At 40.2% G+C, this 24,100-nt stretch overlaps 2 protein-coding genes across 4 annotated transcripts; one reads left to right on the top strand and one right to left on the bottom strand.

Moving 5' to 3' along the window:
* Nucleotides 1–825: 825 nt before the first annotated feature.
* LOC122665888 (organic cation/carnitine transporter 1-like) lies at nucleotides 826–3,825 on the top strand. The gene is made up of 2 exons (XM_043862019.1): nucleotides 826–1,267; nucleotides 2,604–3,825. Exons 1-2 carry the CDS (start codon nucleotides 826–828, stop codon nucleotides 3,782–3,784), a joined length of 1,623 nt encoding a protein of 540 aa, XP_043717954.1. The 3' UTR covers nucleotides 3,785–3,825.
* A 423-nt stretch (nucleotides 3,826–4,248) lies between these two features.
* On the bottom strand, nucleotides 4,249–22,694 carry LOC122664493 (polyamine oxidase 5-like). 3 transcript variants are annotated; one of them, XM_043860334.1, is made up of 11 exons: nucleotides 22,356–22,694; nucleotides 20,371–20,453; nucleotides 20,153–20,268; nucleotides 19,972–20,060; nucleotides 19,683–19,796; nucleotides 14,009–14,096; nucleotides 13,826–13,911; nucleotides 13,602–13,704; nucleotides 5,916–6,013; nucleotides 4,944–5,373; nucleotides 4,249–4,608 (listed from the first exon to the last, which is right to left on the bottom strand). In XM_043860334.1, exons 4-11 carry the CDS (start codon nucleotides 19,983–19,985, stop codon nucleotides 4,297–4,299), a joined length of 1,245 nt encoding a protein of 414 aa, XP_043716269.1. In that variant the 5' UTR covers nucleotides 19,986–20,060; nucleotides 20,153–20,268; nucleotides 20,371–20,453; nucleotides 22,356–22,694; the 3' UTR covers nucleotides 4,249–4,296. The 3 variants fall into 3 exon arrangements, with proteins under 3 accessions (XP_043716269.1, XP_043716267.1, XP_043716268.1); XM_043860332.1 differs by lacking the exon at nucleotides 20,371–20,453 and having other exon boundaries at nucleotides 19,972–20,063; XM_043860333.1 differs by lacking the exon at nucleotides 20,371–20,453.
* Between the last annotated feature and the right edge of the window lie 1,406 nt (nucleotides 22,695–24,100).

Genomic DNA, 24,100 nt, shown 5'->3' with positions numbered 1-24,100 from the left:
ATCAAGGTCCGCCCTCTAGACAATACAACAATTGATGTGAGTGCAAGAAAAACTCTGTGCAAAATAAAATACCTCTAGATACACTTCTCATGAAATTCATTGGGTGAATGATACCATCCTTTCTCATTAAAAATTATTATCATTATCCCATGAAAGGATGAAAGTTTCCATCCTTCCATCATCTAAGCCACACAATTATTGAGTAGATTACTAAAGTCTACTTGGCACAATTCGACTCCTCTCCTTCCGACTGTTGTGTGCGCCCTACACACAAGCAAATGTGGAATGTATCGCCTTACCCCTGCTCAAGTGCCTTGCCCAAGCGGGGGTAAGATGATACTTTCCACTGTACTTGTGTGTGGGAGCGCACAACAGTACCGGACAAGCGGAAGTAGAGGAGTCGGATTCTACTTGGCATGGTATCACATCATCTCCTTTGGTTTCAAACACAGACGTCTCTTACGTCAAGCAGCACTTCCCCAATTTCACAGGCGAAAAGGTTGTGAGATGTGACCATAGAACGCAATCACAATGTGTCACGCACAAAATTATAAACTCCTCCTATGTATAGTGAGCCAAACTAATGACCCGTTTTAACCATTTATCCAAACCCCACTAAGTGAATGGACATAACTGCTACAAACCTCGTATGTGCTACACGTGTCAACAAATTACCTAGGTAGGACAACTTCCCCCATCCTCCTCTCATGCTCTCTAAGACTCTTTGACATTAATTATTTGCTTTAACAACAGAACCCCTTTGCCTTTCTATAAATAGACTCCATTAAAACGGGGTTCGTCTATCACTCTTGAAGGTGCTTAATAATGGAAGAACTGCAGGAGCTGGTGACCCATGAACTCCATGCAGGAGGAAGAGAAGCTGCCGGAACTCCGCCGCCGCCGGCGGTGGAGGAAATAATATCGACAAAGCTCGAGCTAACTGTCGACGAAGTGATCGAAGAGTACATTGGGTCGTTTGGGTTTTCACAGCTGATTCATGTCTTCTTGGTGTCTCTGGCTTGGATTTTTGATTCACAGAACACCTTGGTTACGATCTTCAGTGACGCTCAGCCGTCGTGGACGTGCAAGGGTGGTGGGTCATGGTGTGACCCAGGTTCGACCGGGTCGATCTGTCAGGTCGAACCTGGTTATTGGGAGTGGATAGGAGGGAACGGCAGCTCAACGATAGCTGAGTGGGGACTCGTCTGTGACCGGAAGTTCCGTGCTGGCGTTCCAGCGTCCTTGTTCTTCATCGGTTCGCTCTTGGGTACGTAAGTTCGCTTTGAAATTGTAGGTTGGTTTGACCGGCTGGACCAGTTTTAAGCAAGACTGGGAACGGCAACTTGTGGACCGGCCCAAAAACTAGCGAGGTTGCTTATTGTTTCGTAGGTGTTGAGTGGGCTAATTCCAACAGACCAACCTGATTTTGAACCGGGTATTTTCGTGGCTGGATCTTGATTAACCACCACAAACCAGAGTTAGCTCAGCATTTTCTGGGTTATTACTTGGATGAACCAAGGTTGCTTTAATTTGATGCAATTTGGTTGAGAAGTTACTTTCAATGCTTGACCTGATTAACCCTCTAGGTATCCAGGCTGATAGGAATCTTAGCCGAGCCGAATGAATTTCTGGGTCGGACTATAAACTGCCATGTAAAGGTGTCAAAATCAAACCAAATCGACTGATCCGTTTACATCGAAACCGTGAAATTGTTTAATAAATGATTTGATTTTGGTATTAAAATTGAGACCGTTTAGCGAAATAATTTAAATCGAACCATTTAAACCGTCAATAAACTTGTTTAAATTGATTAATATTTACATAGTAAGTTAAGTCATTTATTGTTAAAACTCAGAATATACAATTATGGTAAAAATAAACAAACCTCATTAAAAAATTAAGAGACACTCAAACCTTTTGAATAAAAAATTGAAGGACTAAGTTTCCTTCCACCCATAGTGAATGGGATCCCAATCACCGCGGGGTGGGAGAGGGCAGGAAAAGGTATTGAAAGGGTATTTTGAAACATACAAAAACCTTAGGATGGTGGGTGAACCGTCCTCTATGGGTGGAAGGAAACTGAGTCCAAAATTAAAGCATATAAACAATTATAATCTTACAATTATTAAAAGAAAACATATAACACTCGTCAGTTCAATTCAATGTTAAGTTTATATTAATTTCAATAAAAAATTAAAATATAAAAAAACATAATGAAATCGTTTAAAACCATTTAAAGCCATTTAAAACAGTGACCATTTAAACCGAAACTGTTGAACTCGTTTGCTAAATGGTTCGGTTTTGGTTTTGACTTAAAAAAACTTGCATTGAATTGAATTCTTTACAGTGAAACCGAACAGTTTAACACCCTTATTGTTATATTCCTTTTTTCGAGTTCTGTTGCATGGGTGGTTGGGAATTGACTCTAACTAGGGGTGTCAAACCCTAGCCCAAACCAAACTCAAACCAACCTTAGAAAACCGGATCAAACTTAACCCGCTAAGAAACCGATACCAGTTCAAAATTCATTAAAAAAAAACATGATCTCTCTCTCTCTCTCGCTGTTTTACTGAACTTTTGGTGATATATATTTCTCCATGTAGGATCTGCTGCCTATGGCTACCTAGCAGACTCATATCTAGGAAGGAAGAAAGCAATGCTCCTCGCATGTCTCTTAACATCCATAACTTCCTTCCTCACATCCTTCTCTCCTAATGTATGGATCTACGCCCTACTTCGTTTCTCAAATGGTTTTGTCCGATCTGGTATCGGTATCTGCTGTCTTGTCCTCTCCACAGAAATTGTAGGACGAAAATGGAGAGGCCAAGTTGGTCAATATGGTTTCTTCTTCTTCACTGCAGGTTTCTTTTCACTTCCCTTAATTGCTTACCCTAACAGAACATCATGGAGAAACATCTACAAATTCCTCTCCCTTCTCCCCTTCCTTTACTCCATTTTGATCCTTCCTTTTGTTTCTGAATCACCTCGTTGGCTCATCATTAGGGGAAGAAACAAGGAAGCTATGGAAATCTTAAACAAGTTGGCTAGATTGAATGGGAAGAAACTCCCACATAATTTGACAATCTCAAATTCATCCACCAACATAAGTGATGAAAACCAGAAGAGCTTGTGGAGTGCAAGATGGGCTGCTAGAAGGATGTTAACAGTTATGATTGCAGGTTTTGGAGTTGGGTTTGTATACTATGGCATTCAATTAAACGTTGAGAACTTAAGCTTCAATCTCTACTTCACGGTTGCACTAAACGCACTTATGGAAATTCCGGCTGTATTCATGGGAGGTGTGCTTCTAAGCTTCATGGACCGCCGTGTTCTAACCTCGGCATCAGCTTACATCGCCGGAACTTCATGTATACTCTGTGTCTTCTTATCTAGAAAGAGCACAGGCAAAGAAGCTGCTAAGAATAGCTGGTCTCAGTTAACTATAGAAGCAATTGGATTCATGGGAGCTTCAACAGCATTCGATGTACTCTACATTTACTGTGTTGAGTTGTTTCCGACAAATGTCAGGAATTTCGCGGTATCAATGTTGCGTCAAGCACTGATGTTGGGAGCATCAATTGCTCCACTTCTGGTAGTGTTAGGCCGTTTGAGTCCATCAATTTCTTTCCTGGTATTTGGGGTCCTTGCAATTTTAAGTGGGATTGTGACAATGTGGCTTCCTGAGACGAGGAATTCTCCCCTGTACGAGACATTGGAACAGCAAGAGGAGGAGGAAAAGCTAACTGCATCCTCTGATTGTGAGATAGAACTTGGAAAGCACTAATTAGCTTTTTAAAGATCTTTAAGTCCTGGTCTCCCATTCCTTCTGTAAGATCCATTCTGTAGCACATACTATAATCAAAATACCAGCAATCTTCACTGTTAATCACCCTAATTTATTTTTTCCAGCTCCTTTACCTGTTCGGCTGTTTACCACTACCAAGGATTCAAATTGCCAGCTACCTGAGATAATGAGATTGAAACATGCATAGGTCGGCAAGAGGGGGTATCACGCACAACCTGGGGAGGTAACTATCGACTTTGTCCAATAGGGGGTGTTTAACGACCTAGGATGGTGGCTGACCCTTTCGCCACCGGTGTAGGAAAACTTTCCCCCTTGATTTTACGGTAAAATTTCTTTTTCAGCTATTTTACGTCAAAACAAAGGGAGCTGAAACAGAAAATTTTACTTCTAGAGATTCTACATCAAAACAAAGGGTGCCTATATATGAATTAGAGATAAAACACTTAAATTGAACACATGATTTATTGGATATGAATTATAATATAAAGAGCTCACATCCTCGAAATTTGGAGAGGAACAGTGGCTTCAACAATTTCATCCCTAGTTACGAAGTGGAGCAATTCCAAATTACCAAGCTGCTTCGACACATACCTCCTGCAGTCTTCAGCAGCCATCACTCCTGCGGTGTAAGCTCCATGTACAGAGCCTGAATGATCCAAACTCACAGCCTCCCCACCAAAGAAAAGGTTACCAACAGGAGCTTGAAGCCTCTCGTACACATCTGCAGGCTTCCCAACCAAGTCATAGGAGTAAGAACCAAGAGAGTTTGGGTCAGTCCCCCAACGTGAAACAAGATATTGGACCTGCAAAGAAACCAAGCAAACCAAAGTGAGGCACAAAAGATTTTGTTACCACAACAGCTTGTGAGCTGAGTAACATGCTTCGAATTTGATTCTCCCCAACTAAAGGGCATACCCAGTGCACAAGATTCCTGCCACTGCAGTGTCTGGGGAGGGTCATAATGTACGCAGCCTTACCCCAGCTTTCACAGAGAGGCTGTTTCCAGACTTGAACCCGTGACCACTTGGTCACAATAGAGCAACCTTACTGTTGCACCAAGGCCCACCCTCTAAAAAGAGGTTGTCAAATATGATTAATACAAATTATGTATAGCTCTGGAACCAAGGATATAACTTACCGGATCTGTTGCATTAGGAAGCATTTTCTTTAGTTGCACCATCACAAAATTAGCCGCAGCCTCATCAGATAACTTCTCTATGTCATAGGCAAACCTTCCAGCAGCCATATAGACAAGGACAGGGTGACCTGTTGCCTTATGAAGGTTGAGAAAATAGCCACAAGCATAAGAAGAAGGTGCAACAACACCCAATAATTCCACATTTGGCCAAAAGACTGTATCAAAATGTAAGGCAATCTTGTTCTCACTTCCAAAACCAATATCAGATATTGCATCAACTTTCCACTGAGGTAACTTAGGCTCAAACTCAATTAGGTTGGCTTTCAGAACTCCTAGGGGGACTGTTATAATAGCAGCATCCGCAACAAAGCATCTCCCATCTTCAACAGTAAGCATCACTTTACTAAACCAATTGGCAATCCTTGTAACCCTGATTATTAGGGTATATAGAGAACAAATATCATGTCAATCTAGTTGCCATCCTTTCCTTGAAATCAAATTATAGAACTTGCATTAAACTATTTAACGCATTTGAATTTGTAGAATTATGATGACTTTGCAAAGGTAAGTCCAACACATCAGAAGGATGGACATGCACAAACTTCATAAAAAATAAATAAACAGAGAAATCTTAATCCCAATAATTATTATTAAATTCTACAATGCGCTTCCTGCTTTTATTGGAAAATTTATAAACAATATAAACTCAGAAAACATGAGTCTTTTTCTCTCTCACACCAGCGCCCCCCCCCCCCCAACCCCTTTTTTTTCTCTGGGTACACAATAATTAAGCCATATTGACAATATTGACATCAAAATCTTAAAGAAAAACCCAAGATACTATAGCTGGTACTAAAACATGAATCCTACACCTAAATACATAAATCCAAGCCCGATATTATTGAAATCTCATTATGCACCGGTCTTTTTCTCATGCCAAAACTGTTTTTAATAAAGATAATGGAGACATACCTGTGATTCAATCGTATATCAATATCTTCCGCTAAAGCCTTTATCACTGGGTAATACCCTTGCTTCATTAGTCCATGGCCCCCAGAAAGAAGTTGCTCCTGCATCATGTCACATTAGTACTGTAAACCCCATAAAAATTCGAAGTAAACTAAAATGAACCCTAACTTCAGTCTAGATTAATAATTGTTGCATTTCCACCCAACAAAATCCAACAAGTGGAGATTATTTACATAATACCATAGATGGTAACTAACAGAGAAAATTTGTTGAATGACCACACCAGTAAATTCGTGTCCAACATGGAAAATTTGTAATCTGAAATGAGGTTCCACAGTAACAAAGTTCACCAAAAACATAAAAAATGGCAAGTCCAAGTTTTTATGAAGCTTATGTGATTCTACAACATCAAATTGATTAATCTACAGTTTAAAAGAAAAAAGCAGTAACTATCCAGTACAAACCTTGTCTAGACATTTATAGTTTTCTTCTATTTTCTTTTGGGGGGGGGGGGGGTAAAGTTTAACGTACTTAATAAACATTCATTTCACCAAGTTTAATTCAACACTATGAACATGTGATTGTCCTAGGTGAATGTGTAATCAATAAACTTACTAGTCAATACTCAAGTCAACTCAATAGAACCTTATCCCAACTAAATGAGGTTGGCCACACACAAATCTTGTTTTGCCATTTAACTCTCTACAATTTTTTTTAATAAACATTCATTTCACCAAGTTTAATTCAACACTTTGAACATGTGATTGTCCTAGGTGAATGTGTAATCAATAAACTTACTAATCAATTCTCAAGTCAACTCAATAGAACCTTATCCCAACTAAATGAGGTTGGCCACACACAAATCTTGTTTTGCCATTTAACTCTCTACAATTTTTTTTAATGCCTATTAACCAGAAAATCTTAAGTAACATATTTTTTCTAAAAATTTCCAAATCAGACAAACAGGCATTATCACTCAAAACCTGGATCAAACTGTTAGGTTTTAGAGTTGAAGAAGAAGGAAGAAAACAGCTCCAAGAGAGCTAAGAGTTCAAACACGATTCTTGGGGTAAAATGTGTTATGTCTCTAAACTAGAGACTAACAAGCTTATATTGAAAAGAATGTAAAATTACACTGAGGCCCTTAGCCTTATACAAATGAAATATAGAGTACATAAGTAGGGGTTATGTACATATATACCCCTGATACAACTATTCTTAACACTCCCCCTCAAGCTGGGTGGTATATATCATACATACCCAGCTTGTCTAACATAAAACTGAAGTGATGAGAACTAAGTCTTTTGGTGAAGATGTCTGCCACTTGTTCAGTTGTTTTCACAAACGGAGTACAAATAGTCTTAGAGTCTATCTTCTCCTTGATAAAGTGTATGTCGACCTCAACATGCTTTGTCCGGTCATGTTGAACCGGATTGTGAGCAATACTGATGGCTGCCTTGTTATCGCAGTATAGACTCATAGGCTCAGTTGTCTCAAACCCCAATTCTTGAACAAGTTTCTTCAACCACAAGATTTCACACACACCATGGGCCATGGCTCTAAACTCTACTTCAGCACTTGACCTTGCTACCACGGGTTGCTTCTTACTTCTCCAAGTGACTAAGCTTCCCCCAACAAAAGTACAGTATCCAGAAGTAGACCTTCTATCCGAAATAGACCCGGCCCAATCAACATCTGTATAAACTTCGATTCTTAAGTGATCATTCCTAGAGAAGAGAAGACCCTTTCCAGGACATGACTTCAAGTACCTGAGGATCCTATAAACTGCATCAAGATGTCCCATCTTAGGTGCATGCATAAACTGACTCACCACTCCAACGGCATAGGTTATGTCAGGTCTGGTGAGGGAAAGATAGATTAGCTTGCCTACTAATCTCTGATATTTTTCAGCATCCACAAGAGGTTCGCCACAATCTTCCCCCAGTCTGTGGTTCTGCTCAATAGGGGAAGAGATTGGTTTGCACCCTAAGTAGCCTGTCTCTGTAAGTAGATCAAGAACAAACTTCCTTTGGCAAATATTGATCCCTTGCTTGGACCTTGAAACTTCAATCCCCAAAAAATACTTCAATGGACCGAGATCTTTGATCTCAAACTGTCGAGCCAAATAAAGCTTCAGTTTTGAGATTTCAGGTTCACTGTTTCCCATGACCACAATGTCATCAACATAAACAATGAGAGCTATAGTGGTGCTGCCCTTCCTTTGTATAAACAATGTGTGATCAGCTTGACTTTGAGTATACCCATTCTGTAGGAGGGCTTGTCTAAACCTCTCAAACCAAGCCTTAGGAGACTATTTGAGTCCATAAAGAGCCTTCCTAAGACGACAAACTTTCCCATTGTCACCAGTAAGCTTGAACTCAGGAGGATGATGCATATACACCTCTTCTTCTAGGTCACCATGTAAGAATGCATTCTTCACATCAAGTTGGTACAATGGCCAATCAAGATTTGCAGCCAATGAGAAAAGTACACGGATGGAGTTGTGCTTGGCCACTGGAGCAAAGGTCTCCTGATAGTCAATGCCATACACCTGTGTATAACCCTTAGCAACAAGTCTTGCCTTATACCTTTCCACAGTACCATCAGACTTGAACTTGACCGTGAAAACCCATCTGCATCCAACAGGGGTCCTCCCTTTAGGAAGCTCAACAAGGTCCCAAGTATGATTCTTCTCAAGAGCCAACATCTCTGTGTTCATTGCTTCTCTCCATTTTGGATCTACCATAGCTTCTGCTACATTCTTGGGAATAGATAAAGAAGAGATAGCCACAGAAAAGGCTATACCTGTAAGGGAGATAGAATCATAGGAAACAAACTTGGCAATGGGATTAGTACATGCCCTAGTGCCCTTGCGGTGGGCAATAGGAAGATCTAAGTCTGAGGATATAGAAGTAGAAGAAGGTATACCTGTCTCGATGGATGGAAGTTCAGGATGAGGAGACGAAGAAGGGTTTTGGTAGGTCTTCTTTATAGGAAGCCATGAAGCAGGATTTCTCCTGTCTTTCGTATACACCAGTAGCTCCCCCTGTTCTCTGTTCACCTGTGCACTGGGAGACTCCCCCTCAACAACATTATCCACAGGACTTTTCTTTCCCTTGTCAATCTGAAAAGGAGAAATAGAAACAGGGGAGAAGAGAGGAACTGAAACAAACTCTGGAACCTCTTCACCCTCAACACCACCCAGAGATGAACACTCCCCCTGAAGAGGTGACTGAAAATAAGGAATGGTTTCAAAGAAATGGACATCTTTGGAGAGAAACCACCGACGTGTAGGGGGATGATAACACTTATAACCTTTGGATGTGGAGGAATACCCAAGAAAGATACACTTTAAAGCCTTAGGATCCAATTTAGTGCGGGCAGATTTGCTAATATGGACATAGCAAATACACCCAAACACCCTTGGTGGGAGAGAGAAGGAAGAAGAACAGGGAGGTAAGACCTCAAGTGGAACTTTGAAGTTCAAGACACTGGACGGCATATGATTAATAAGAAAGACAGCCGTTAGTAGGGCATCAAACCAAAAAGTTTTGAGAACATGCATAGTAAACCAGAGAGATCTAGCCACTTCAAGAAGATGGCGATTTTTGCGTTCAGCCACCCCATTTTGTTGTGGGGTATCAACACAGGCCACCTGATGAATAATGCCATGGTCAGAAAAAAAAGGTTTCCAAACCACTATACATATACTCCCCACCCTTGTCAGAACGGACAACCTGGATCCGAGTATGAAATTGGGTATACACTAACTCATAAAAATTTTTAAATGCAACATAGACATCACTCTTGTGTTTCAACAGATAAACCCAAGTAACCCGAGAATAGTCCAATGAAAGAAACAAAGTAACGGAAGTCACGCAAATAAGTAACAGGGGAAGGTCCCCAAACATCAGTATGGATAAGATGAAAAAGTGAAGTAGATTTATTACCATTAGATGCATAAACAGTTTTACAACTTTTGGCAAATAGACAAGGTTCACAATGGAAAACATGAGTGACAGGAAATGAAGTAAATAAATGAGGCAACAGTTTCCGCATAACAGAAAAGGAAGGGTGCCCCAAACGACGATGCCAAAGCAAAATATCCTCCTGAGTATGTCCACCTCCTTGCCCACAAACATAGGATTGGGCTTACACAACAGGGGAAGCACTAGCCTCCAAAACATATAAGCCATTAGCTTCACGACCACTGCCAATCACCTTCCTCGTCACCAAATCCTGAAAAAGACAATGAGTAGGGAAGAAAGTGACAAAGCAGTTCAAAGATTTAGTCAATTAGCTAATGGAAAGAAGGTTAGTAGCAAAGTTGGGAACATGAAAGACAGACTTCAAGGGTAAAAAAGGTGTAACCTGGATATCTCCTATACCAGAAATGGAGAAGAAGGAACCATCAGCAATTTTTACCTTATCTTTCCCAGAACAAACAGAATAGGAATTATACAGCTGAGACCTACCCGTCATATGATCCGTGGCACCCGAGTCAATGACCTAAGGTGTGGTGCCGGAGGAGGAAGAGGCCTGCAGTGCCGCGGAAGTAGGGGTAGCAGAGGACCCATCCAGGTGAGCTACAATGCGACGAAAGGCGGCAATGTCTTCTTTGGATAGGGATGATGAATCAGCTTCAGTGACCCCAACATAAGCCTTAGGCCCCTTCTTCCGCTGTCCCTTCAGTCCCCTTGAGGAACCAGGAGAAGGCTTCCCATGAAGATCCTAGCAAAAATCCTTCGTATGCCCAGATTTGCCACAATGGTCACAGAGGAACCGGCCCTTCGTAGAGCCCTTAACAGCCCCCTCATCAGCTCCCTTACTGGAGTCCTGAGGGGTGGAAGAAACAAGAGTAGAGCGCTCAACAGTGGGATTAGGAGTAATCCCCATGGCACCCCTACGGGTCTCCTCACTCTGTAGATATCCACAAACCTCCTCAAGGGAGGGAAGACTTGGTCGGCCAAGGATTTGTACCCTAAAAGGTTCAAATTCAGAGTTAAGGCCGCCAAGGAGAAATAGGACCCTCTCTTTCTCAAACAACTGGTGCACCTTGACCTCATCCTCAGGACACAACTGAAGATCTCTATAATGATCATACTACTCCCACAAACCCACGACAAGAGTATAGTACTCAGAAATGCTTCTATCACCCTGACGCAGGCTAACAATCTGTTGGAGAAGTTGGTACACCTTTGTAGAATCCCCAACTCAATCAAAAATACGAGCCACACTATCCCAAATGGCCTTGGCAGTCTCCTTGCCCATAAACCTCCTGGCAATCTCAGGCTTCATGGAGAAAAGAAGCCAAGCCATCACAAGAGAATTTTCAGTGTCCCATTTGGGATACCCTTGCTCGGTTGGAAGGGGAACTTTGATGCTGCCATTTATGTACCCCATCTTCCCCCTACACCGAAGGATCAATTTCATGGATCGGGACCAATCAAGATCATTGGTATTGTCCAACTTGACAATGGGAAGCTGCACATTTGGGTTCTCATATGAAAGGATTGGGGAGGTTGCAGCCGTAGGGTCTACAGATAAAGGTAGGTCTGTTTCAACATTTTTGTCACCCATAGTGACCCCAAATCAAACACTTGAAGGGTCCAAACAACAGTACTACAAGCGCACAACTTCTCCTCAAACACAGCAGTCACAAAGCAGAGGAAAAAACAGAGGCAAGAACTGAAAAAGGCCTGGAAAACTTCAAACAACTATTAAACTGCAGCGGAATGACAAAGACAAACCTTCTTCAGCAAAAAACGATGCCAAGGAGCCCAGAAACAACAACCAACAAAGCTCTACTAATGAGTTTTGTCACTTCAAGAACCCCAGCTGGAGGAAAAAGTTGCAAAATGGGTCTGGCCGAACTTCAGCTTCTATCCTTTGATGCTTCAAATAGACTTGGGATGATCCAAGGAAAAGAAAAGGGACTTCCAGACGAAGCTACAGCCTCTGGTTGTGCTCCATTTGGATATCAAACAAGCAAGAAACAGCTGTGTGAAGATACCACAAGAGTACCTTCGAGTACCAGCAGAAACCAGAAGATGGAGGCTAGCCCTAGCCTTCCAAGCAACCTTCAAACACCTTCAAACTCCAGGAACAAACTGCTCTGATACCATGTTAGGTTTTAGAGTTGAAGAAGAAGGAAGAAAACAGCTCCTAGAGGGCTAAGAGTTCAAACACGATTCTTGGGGTAAAATGTGTTATGTCTCTAAACTAGAGACTAACAAGCTTATATTGAAAAGAATGTAAAATTACACTGAGGCCCTTAGCCTTATACAAATGAAATATAGAGTACATAAGCAGGGGTTATGTACATATATACCCCTGATACAACTATTCTTAACACAAACAGTCCAATAGTCCAGGTCAGACAGTTCACTATAAAACAGACGATTCAGGGTTGTGACTGGGTTTGAAGCACTAACCAATGACCCAACGAAGATTAGATGAGGTCTGACCGTCCAGTCCCATCCAGGTTTCAAAACAATGAGTTTAACTGAAAACTAGAAAAGAATGCATATGAGTTAACTTGGGTAGCTGCACGTGTTATAAAGGAATTAACTTGGGTAGCTGCACGTGTTATAAAGGAAGGAGGAGCAAATTCAAAGGTTTGCTAGTGCAATGGAGACAGGTGATAGCACCAGTAAGAAAATACTTCTGCAAGTTGAAGACAGGAGTAAAGCAGGAGAGCATGGGATGAGGTAATGCACCAAACGCATAAAACGAATAGGAATAAAATTATGAGTTATGCTTGAGAAAAGGTAATGGCACCATTTGAGGAGGATATGCTGGCTTATTTTTCCTGTCCATTTTCTGACCACTTCTACGTCTTAAAGGATTTTATTTGAAAGATTGGCATGTCTTTGAAGGAATCTTGTCACCATGAAATGAATCCTCCTTCAAGAAATATGAGGCGATGCCCTCTGAAAGAGTCACCAAAACACCAAAGGAATCTTGTCACCATGAAATGAGTCCTCCTTCAAGAACTATGTGACGATGTCCCTGAAAAAGTCACCAAAACCCCACATTTATATATACAATCTTCCAGGGAGGGACAATTAACATCTTTTTGCTTCAAACACTACATTGCACCTTTTACCCAATTATTCTAATACCAAGCAGATGTAGTGCCAACAACAAAATAGGAGCATCAATGAAGCTGTCTTTCTCTTGAAGTGACTGTAAAAGCACTATGAAAAGGTCAGAGTTTAGACAACTATTCATTTTAGAAATGCTTTCAAATTGCAATGGTGATCATTGCATCACTCATCACTCTTTCTTTTTGTCATTCCTAAAATAATTGTAATTTTTCATTGTTTTTTCCTGTGTTAATAATGATATCTGATGATATCTAACTAGCACTATAACTGCATTTAAATACCATTCAACATAACTATCACTTTTGCATTAAGATTCATTTAAATACCATGTAACAGAATTATCACTTATGTATTAAGCTTGGGAAACGACAACATATCATACTTCCATAGCCATCATGCATTTCTAAATCTTTCTTTTTTTAATGAATAACTCCGTAGGCGTTATTAATAAACAAAAACATAACCAAACAGCAAAGAAAGCAAGAAAGCAACACAATAAGTAATCTATCATTGTACCACACCATCCCTTAGAAAGCAGCACTACCACTTAAGCAGTAATGATAGGTCAGCCTTCAGGTACCTGATCCCAAGCTTTAAGCGAAATCATATCCGCATCTGCTGCAAACCATGCTTCCATTCTGCATATGTACCATTGCAGAACTTCATGGGCGAGTCCTTCTTGCCTATGGAAAGCAAAGAGAGTAATTAACTCAAATTGAAGGATCACACTCAGTAAAAAGTGAAGGGGAGACAGAAAAGGAAAATCATTAACTACATATTCCATTTTCTCTTAATTTCTCAGACCTCAAATCTGGATGCCTGTCCAAAACGATTGAAATGGCTTGATGAACTGACATGTCCTCACTATGTTCATCCCTTACTTTCTCTGTCTGGGTCATAGAAAAAACTAACCATTAATAACCATAGAAACAGAAATCAAATCATTAGAGGAATCTAACCATCTAACGCACAAGGAAGGATGTATACCTCTTCGAGAATTCTCTTGAATTTCTCTCCAATTTCAATGACTAGTTGTTGAGAAACTTGACGGCCATCCATATCAAAAAGCACATAACTGAAATACCAAATGTTCAGTGTTTATGATTTATTAGTTCAAAAGTAATAGAAGGACAATCAAGTTTGTCCCTCATGCTTTGCAATCCAATATGAGTTGAGATTTAGGTAATGGATGTAAGGTAAGAAAGAAGAAGAAGATAGAAGAAAATGAAGAAATGGAGAGGAAGAGAATTCGGTGGAAAAGTTGTGTTAGAGAGAATGTCTCTCACACACCTATATTACTTCACTAATGAGAATAGAACAAATTACATACTCCTCCCTAGGGAGGTAAAAGGGAAAAAAGAGAATTACAACATAAGGCAACTAGTAAACTAACTAGTCCCTAAAATACCCTTACAACATATAAACTCTAACACTCCCCCTCAAGCTGGAGAATAAATATCATGCATTCCCAACTTGCATAATAGGGTACCAAACTGGAGAGAAGAAAGCCCCTTGGTAAAGATGTCCGCCAATTGATCACCTGTCTTCACAAAAGGAGTGCAAATACAGCCGGAGTCTATTTTCTCCTTGATGAAATGCCGGTCCACTTCGATGTGCTTAGTTCTATCGTGTTGTACCGGATTGTGAGCAATGCTTATAGCTGCCTTGTTGTCACAATAGAGCCGCATAGGATCATTTGCAGCAAACCCTAACTCTTGAACTAATCGCTTCAGCCATATAAGTTCACAAACTCCATGTGCCATTGCCCTAAATTCTGCCTCTGCACTGGATCTAGCTACAACAGGTTGTTTCTTGCTTCCCCATGTAACCAAATTACCACCAACAAATGTGCAATAACCAGAAGTAGATCTTCTGTCTGAGATGGATCCAGCCCAATCAGCATCTATAAAGCCCTCTATCCTCAAGTGATCATGCCTGGCATACAATAGTCCATTCCCTGGGGAGGACTTCAAGTATCTAAGTATATGGTATACAGCATCCAAGTGCCCACTCTTGGGGGCATGCATAAACTGACTCACAACTCCCACTGCATAAGATATATCTGGGCGAGTCATAGACAGGTAGATGAGTTTCCCCACTAATCTCTGGTACTTCCCTGCATCAACAAGAGGGGGACCACAATCTTCTCCTAGTTTGTGATTTGGCTCAATAGGATAGCTCGCTGGTTTGCAGCCCAACATCCTTGTCTCTTTTAACAAGTCAAGAACAAACTTCCTTTGACATAAGTTGATGCCTTTCTTGGACCGTGACACTTCAATTCCCAAAAAATACCTCAAGGGACCCAAATCTTTAATCTCAAACTGTTGAGCCAAGTAGGACTTCAGTCTAGCTAACTCAACACTGTCATTACCAGTCACAATAATGTCATCAACATAGACTATAAGGGCTGTAATGGTACCATTACCACGCCGAGTAAATAAGGTATGGTCAGCTTGACTTTGAGAGTATCCATTCTTCAGAATAGCCTGCCTGAACCTCTCAAACCATGCTTTTGGAGATTGTTTGAGACCATATAAAGCCTTTTTGAGGAGACACACCTTGCCTTCAACTGAAGGGAACTTGAAGCCAGGAGGAGGCTGCATGTATACTTCCTCCTCTAAGTCACCATGGAGGAACGCATTCTTCACATCCAAATGGAATAGGGGCCAATCCCTAATGGCTACCAATGATAAGAGAACCCGAATAGAATTGTGTTTAGCTACAGGAGCAAATGTCTCCTGATAATCAATCCCATACACTTGACTATAACCTTTGGCTACCAATCTTGCTTTGTACCTCTCAACTGCACCATCAGACCTATACTTGATTGTATAAACCCACCTGCATCCGACTGGGACTCTTCCCCTTGGAAGATCTACTAATTTCCAAGTACCATTCTTCTCAAGAGCCATCATTTCCTCAAACATGGCTTGCTTCCACTTTGGGTCAGACATAGTTTCAGTGAGATTCCTGGGAATGGAATCAGAAGAAAGAGCAACAGTGAAAGCAAGACTTGTGGGAGAGAGAGCATCATAGGAAACAAACTGGAAAATAGGGTTAGTACAAGCTCTCTTTCCTTTTCTAACAGCAATCGGAAGGTCTAAATCAGAGGGAGGAGGAGGGATATCACCTGAATGAGGTCGGTGGAGCTCAGGATGAGGATCCAAAGAGGGCTCTTGGCAGGTCTTCTGTCCTGTATTATGCAAGCCTTCACCTCTTTTGTATGTAATGTGGTAATCTTTCGATTACCAAAACCATTTTCAACAACAACAGCCCCTTCTGTTTGATGCTAGCATCATTACCCGAATGAGTATCAAGTATCAACAACAGCCCCTTCTTTGTGTTTCCCAATATCAAACAGAAACGGAGAAGTAGGCAAAGGTGGATAGAAAGGGATAGAAGCAGCCTCTTCATTTCCACTATTCTCCCCCTGAAGAGGATGATGAGAAGAAGTAAAGAAAGGAATAGATTCAAAGAAGGTAACATTTTTGGAGAGAAATGTCCTTCTGGAAGAAGGATGGTAACACTTATACCCCTTGGTAAAGGAGGAGTATCCAAGAAAAATACATTTGAGTGCTTTGGGGTCAAGCTTGGTCCGAGCACATTTATTGACATGGACATAGCAGACACACCCAAACACCTTAAGAGGAAGAGAGAAAGCAGAAGTCTGAGGAGACAACAAGTCTATAGGGGATTTGGAGCCAAGAAGTTTAGAGGGTATGCGATTGATTAAAAAGGCAGCAGTAAGAAGGGCTGCAGACCAAAAAGTCTTAGGAACATGCATGCCAAACAGGAGACTCCTAGTGATTTCCAACAGATGGCGATTTTTCCTTTCTGCCACCCCATTCTGTTGAGGGGTGTCAACACAAGCAACTTGATGGATAATGCCATGATCGATAAAAAACTGTTGAAGCCCCCCATACATATACTCCCCCCCTTTATCAGAACGAACAATTTGAATGCGAGTATGAAACTGGGTACAAATGAGCTGATAAAATTTTTTAAAAGCATCATAAACATCACTTTTTTGTTTCATCAAGTAGGTCCAAGTAGATCTGGAATAGTCGTCAACAAAGGAAACAAAATAACGATAGCCAGACAGAGAAGTAGTGGGAGATGGTCCCCAAACATCAGAGTGCACAATATGGAAAGGAACATCAGATCTATGACCATGATAAGGATAAGGAGAACGACAATGTTTGGCAAATAAACAGGGTTCACACTTAAACACATGGGAAGAAGGAATGGAAGAAAATAGGTGGGGTAATTTTCCCCTCATAATACCAAAAGAAGGGTGACCCAAACGCTGATGCCACAACATAACAGAGTCAACATTACTATTGTCATTACGCCCACATACATATGACTGAGCAGTCGTAAGACATGATGGACCTGTATCAAGAAGGTAGAGCCCCTTTTCCTCACGGCCTCTGCCAATTACCCTCTTTGTCACCAAATCCTGAAAAACACAATGAGATGGAAAGAAAGTAACAGAGCAATTCAAGGATTTGGTTAGATGGCTCACAGATAGGAGATTAGTATGAAATTGAGGAACATGTAGAACAGAGTCAAGAGAGAGAGATGAAGCAACATTGACACTACCTTTACTAGAAATGGAAGAATAGGAACCATCAGCAACTCTAACATTTTCCTGACCATAATAGGTAGAGTAAGAGTCATAACACTGAGATATGCCGGTCATATGGTCAGTGGCTCCAGAGTCAATGACCCACATAGAGGTAGTAGAAGAGCCAAATGTAGAGGCCTGTAAAGTGGAAGCTGGCAGTACACCAGTGTCTGTCTGTAGTCCATATGGAGGTCGCATAGGTGTATCCTCAGTCAACAAGGTGTATGCTCTGGCTCTCCCTCTTCTGCTGCCTGGTATACCAGGGAGATAACCATGAAGTGTCCAACATCTCTCTCACGTATGTCCAAACTTCCCATAGTGGTCACAACGGAACCTATCTCTATCATTTTCTTGGGTTGGACCCTGGCCTCTTCCACCAAGAGCTGACATAACGTAGGAATGAACAAAGAAAAGGAAATGATACTCAAATCCAATGGGGAGTATATTCTCAACCCAAAAAAAAAAATTTCAAACACTAGTAATTGCAGTCCAGGTAGCAAACCAAGCTAATACTTCAACAATATCCAATTCCACCATATGCTTCAAAGTGTAATGGCATCATACAACAACACGGGAGACTCAAACAACACACCTCACCAACACCAAGCAGCTGAAAGTATCACATACCATCTAGGTTGGTAGCCCCCTTCTTCACCAATAGCACCTTCTATCCATTATAAAACAACCCATAATCTTGAAACAATATAACTCAGCAAATAAAACCCATCAAATAGGTTCAATACAGTAGTATATCACAAAACAGTCATTATTTCAACAACTGGCAGCATTATAGAGCATCACGGTTTGGAGTAAGCGAGAAAAAGAGGACTAGATATCACCATGAGCCTATATAGGCTTGAAAGTAGACTCCACGGCAACTCCACAGACCTGATTTCATCTCCAACTGACCTTGGATGAAGGAGAAACAAGAAAAACTTCCCGAACAGCGGAGTTATCGTAGCAGCAGATAAAAAGTGAGTTGCACCTTGGGCTTTCCTCCTTTGCAACCAATGTTTTGGGGGCTTGAAAGGGGACCCTAGGGCGACTCCAATGGGCCAGGTCCAAGCTTCAACAAAGCCAAGATGAGGGAGAACAAGAGCTGTTTCAGAAAAAGGCACAGTAATTTCTCGGGTTACTATTCACAGAACAGTATTCTGGGTTGTCTTTCATTGATTTGGGCTTCAAACAGCCAAGTCTTTACATGAAGACCTATCTTAGTGCTTCCATAAGCTTCATCAAGAGATATGGCATGATTTCTTCAAAGTTTTCACATATCAGCCTCTTCCTTGGAACCCCTTTGTAACCTAGGGTTCCAAAGAGAGGGAAAGGAGGAAGAGAGCTTGTAGGACGACTCTCAAACCAGAAACGAAGGTTGCTTTGATACCAAGTTGAGATTTAGGTAATGGATGTAAGGTAAGAAAGAAGAAGAAGATAGAAGAAGATGAAGAAATGGAGAGGAAGAGAATTCGGTGGAAAAGTTGTGTTAGAGAGAATGTCTCTCACACACCTATATTACTTCACTAATGAGAATAGAACAAATTACATACTCCTCCCTAGGGAGGTAAAAGGGAAAAAAGAGAATTACAACATAAGGCAACTAGTAAACTAACTAGTCCCTAAAATACCCTTACAACATATAAACTTTAACAATATGACCCACAGAAAATCTATACGTCATTATTTCAATCAGCTGTTTCTGGATATGGTAGCTAAAATAAGTAGACATAGAGTCTGCTACAGGCCCAATGTCAATCTTTTATTTTTCCTCCCTCTACCTCTTTTTTTCTTTGTTTTCTTTCTTTTCTCTCTCTCTCTCTCTCTCTCTCTCTTTTTGTACAGGCAAGGAGGATCAACAATATCTTTTAGCTGTCCAAGTTAGCGCTGACACCTTCCTTCCCTCCCTCTTTTATTTTTAATAAATTCATAAAGTTAATTATACAATAGCTTTCCAAACCTTAAAGTAGCCTAAGATCATAATAAATCGAATTATGGAAAAAGGCCAATGACAGAAGAAGTTAACTTGATAGTACTTACCTTTCCAAATCATGGTCATATAACACAGAGTTGTCACCACTTGTACGGTATAGTGTAAGTCCCAGACAACGTATGAGTGGGGCCAGAGAATTCTCATTACAGACACCATGCAACCTGCATAAAAGCAACCAAAACTAAAACCATCACAATTATGATCTATTTATAATTTAGATGGAATTTGAGCATACAAGAATATACATTTGAACATTTACAGGCACACACAAGAGGGGCAGGGAAAGAATAGGTCAAAAAGGCAAGGAAATCTAGTAGAAGGTGTATATGGACTTGCCATGATGCCCCCATATCAACAGGACAGCCAAATGAGTAGTCCGTGTGAATACGCCCACCAAGTCTGTCCCGTGACTCTAACAAGAGTACCTGAGCAAGACAAGAATATTAATTCAATTATCCAGCACAAAATGTAGGTTGATCACCTGAAGCAGCTTGAAGAAGATTTAAGACTAATTCACCTTGAAAGATGCATTAGAAAGTGCACGAGCAGCGGCAATCCCAGAAATCCCTCCACCAATGACAATGACCGAAGGCAAAGAAGGTTGTTGTCTCTCAATGTGGGAAAACAAGGTTCCTAAAAATGGAAAAGTGAAGACCATCAAGAATGAAAAAACTACTGATTAGAATTAAATTGAAACAAAGCATCTTTGGAAACCCATTGGAGTTAAAATCTTACATGCTTTACAAACAGTAAAGTAAAAAAGCTGAGCTGAAGTCTTGGCAATTGGCACCTTAAAGATCTATCACTTTTACATGTACCTTGTATAAGTTGTACAGAGAAAATACTGTCAATTGGTAACAACTAACAACTTTAACTTCCCTCTGAAATGAAGCTCATTTCAAGTTAAGAATAGGTTCCGCACGACTGGCACAGTTTATCAGCCTTATTGCAACCGAGGACAGTGCCTAACACTTATTCATATGGGGTCAAAGGTTCACAGTGAGAAACTTAAAAAGAATAAACACATATCTCCCGTCCTCTGACTCCTCTCTATGAGATTGACGAATGTTACAATGGTCATGAGTCCATCAACTATTCAATGGATTTGTCAACCTGAAGCAGCTTTTGTACGTAATACTGGGGACTACTCTAAATGCTTGATGCAAGACAAAATGAAACAAATTTATGAAATTTGTCGAAATAAGATAAGAAGAAAACCCAGAAGGTAAAATCAAAACAATGAAAAATAGAGGAGTGGTAGCAATTTAAACAGACAGGAAAGTTATATACGAAGGAACTTAATTAATGTTAAGCTGTAGTTGCTTGCATCTCAACACCACTTCAGTGTACCTTTGTGGCAGAGACAAGTTCAAGTACAAAAATTGAAGCTTATGGTTCTGATTAGGATTCAAAGTGTGTATATTGCAAATGTACTTTTCAAGTGATATTAAGTGCCAAAGAAAATAATTCAGGCTCAATGAGGAGACCAGATATGATAGTAAGGGTGAGAAGGGACATAAAGATAAGTGAGGAAGAGGTATTTGATAGAGAAATGCATTGTATCTTTGATATTTTAACTAGAATAATACAAGCATACAAGATGCCATACTATATATTATTTGGAGGTCACAGAGAGCCAACTAATCCAAAGTCCACCATTTTCAAGGTCATCTTTGTGGATAAGTAAGCAAGCTTACAATAAGCAATGTAAGCAACCATACAGAGCATTTATCACCACTAAGGCCACACGTTGCCTTAAGAACAAGGAGGCCAGCAGCAATCTAAATTATCAAACCCCAAGAATGGACTAATAGATTTAATTTTGAGCGTCCGATGGGTTATATAGGCCAAGGGAAATATTTTTGGGTTTTCTATTGTAAAGGGTCAATTCTATAAACCCATATATTGGGGATTTAAGTCCAACACGGGATTAAATAGTTAGTTTCAAAGGTGGTTTACAATTGATATGGATGATATAGTAAGGTATCCCTGAAGATGCAGAGGTCATTTTACAGTCAGGGTTTCAAAAATCGGTGAATCGGGTCGGGAATCCGGTCCAATTCCGATTTCTGGGGTTTTGAATCGGAATTCACATTGAGATTCCCCTGATTTCTGCTGTTTCAGGCCGATTCTAGGGTTATTCGGACAATTCCGATCCAATGGTCATTCCTATTAGGGACAGATTCCGCCACCGATTCCTGGTTTTAAAACCTTGTTTACAGTACTTGCCTGTAATTACCATCCAATATGTCCTTTTGTTGTTGAACTAAATAAGCTGAAGCTTTTGGAGAATGAAGAAAAGTTTGAACATTAGATGTTTGATGGTTTTGCAAAAATTATCTATATAAGTCATCATCATTATATGTCACTAAATCTTGTTCTAGAAAGGAAACAGTGCCTAGATGACAACGAGATGGGTATGCCACACAAATCTAGCTCCATCATTCTGCTATACAGAGCCTTATTTTCTATTAATTCATATGTTTTCAAGTCTTCAATCATCAATAAGGAAAAGTGTATACAGCATTCACCCAAATAAAATTCATCCAGGAAGCTAACAAAGCCAGCTTTCTTTCTTTTTTTTTGGGGGGGAAGGGAAGGGTATGAGCAAAGCCTACAATATTTCTCCAAAACCAACAATAAATAAATTGATTTTAACTCTAAGATAACCAAGTACTCGCTCACAGAAAAACAAAGAAAATGAACAAAATTCAACTTACCATCCATCAAATTATTGGAGAACGAGTCTTTGGGATCCATTGAATAGCACGAAACAGTAGTAATCTGAACGCGTTTAGGGCTTTATAGGAATTACAAAATTGGAAATTAACTGGAATGAATGATAAAAAAGTATAAAGATCATGAGTCCGGCAATGTGGCTTGAATTCGACGAACAACGTAACTTGTCAAACCAGCTCATCCCTTCATACAGGCAAATATAGAATTTTCTTTTTGAACCTCTCAAAGAAACTAGACACGAAGCGACTGAAGGAAGGTAGGGGGGACGAAAGGTTCTCTTGGTTTTGGGTTTGCAGAGGTCGATATGGTTTCTTCTGCCAGTCTCCATTAAATAAGAGATCTCTGAGGCAACCCACACGTCTCTGCGCCTTCACCGAAGTCAGGCAGGTCACCAAACGCTTTTTTTAGTAATATGACGAAATTGCCCACTCATATTATAAATCTGGTTGACAATGAATCTGTGTTACGTCTACACAGTATCTTTTAACTGGTGGTGTCGTTCTGCCGTTTAAAGCAGTGATCTGATAAATCTGACCATGACATGGATAAATAAAGTAAGGGGGCGATGTTCTCTGTTAGGGAGCGCACGGGGTGCAGGCTGCGCCCAAACAAATGGGGTGGAACAGACATGTCATCACGATCATTTAGGGGGATGGATCATCATTTCGCCCACCCTCATGTGTCTCGGTGCATCCTATGTCCTCATGCAAAAAATATTTTTCCAATGTAGAATAACAAACTCTATATATGTCAAAAATGGAGGGCTGATGAGGATATTTCCTTTTTTAATCCTTGCATGGTTGGATCTTAGTGTTGCATACTTGCATGTGATCTTCCTTCTTTTTTTTGTGATCTTGAGAATATTCTGGAGAAATTCGTCTATTCTTAGCTATAAGTTATAACAGGAAGCAAGTGACGATTTGAATTTTGAAAACAATATATTTATAGGTAATGTTTTTATTAGAGAATTTAACTAATAAAAATTTGTTGATAGCATCTGGAGTGTTCTTACTAAATTAGTCTACCACATATTGAAGGCCTTTGAATTGAAACTGGAGTCAAAACGATATTTGGACTTTATCTTTTTTATAATAAAATTTGGGAGAGGGTTCTCCTAGTAAGTGGGGTAGCTTACTTACCCTTCAAACAAAAAAATTCTATTCAATTTTTTTGCCCTTTTCAACAAATTAATAATTAAAAAAAAAAAAACATGTTAATAGACATAGGTTACACTGCTTGGTTATAGAGACTTTTTCCATAAAACTTATTTAAGAAAAAGAACGTTGCCCGACAGTACCCTCCTACGCCTTCTCACATAGGGGCAGTGAAATGAACCCCCTCCCCTTTGATGTCCATGCACATGCTCTCATTGGCCCCTACGTTGGTGTAGAGACCACACAGTCTGGTGGCAGACCCACCCCAATTTATATTTTATAAAAAAAATTTTAATTTGCACAAACAATACAATCGTACATGATTTTTTTTTTTGGGTGAAATACAATCGTACATGATAAGTGCACTTAGTTATGTCATATGAAAGAATAATGTAATAATTCTAACTATTAAATGACTAGGAAATGGTTTGAATTGGTTGGTAGCATCTTACTAAACATTTTGGAACTGAAAATAAAATTGATAAGCATTATTGTTCTTCACGATGAAATCCTAATAGGTAACACTGAAATTGTGAAAAGGAAAATAAAAAGTATTATGTGTTTTTTCTTTT

This window comes from Telopea speciosissima, chromosome 6 (assembly GCF_018873765.1).
Source record: "Telopea speciosissima isolate NSW1024214 ecotype Mountain lineage chromosome 6, Tspe_v1, whole genome shotgun sequence".
NCBI classification, from domain to species: domain Eukaryota; kingdom Viridiplantae; phylum Streptophyta; class Magnoliopsida; order Proteales; family Proteaceae; genus Telopea; species Telopea speciosissima.
Note: the sequence above shows the minus strand (reverse complement) of the source record. Positions and strands in the feature narration are given on the sequence as shown.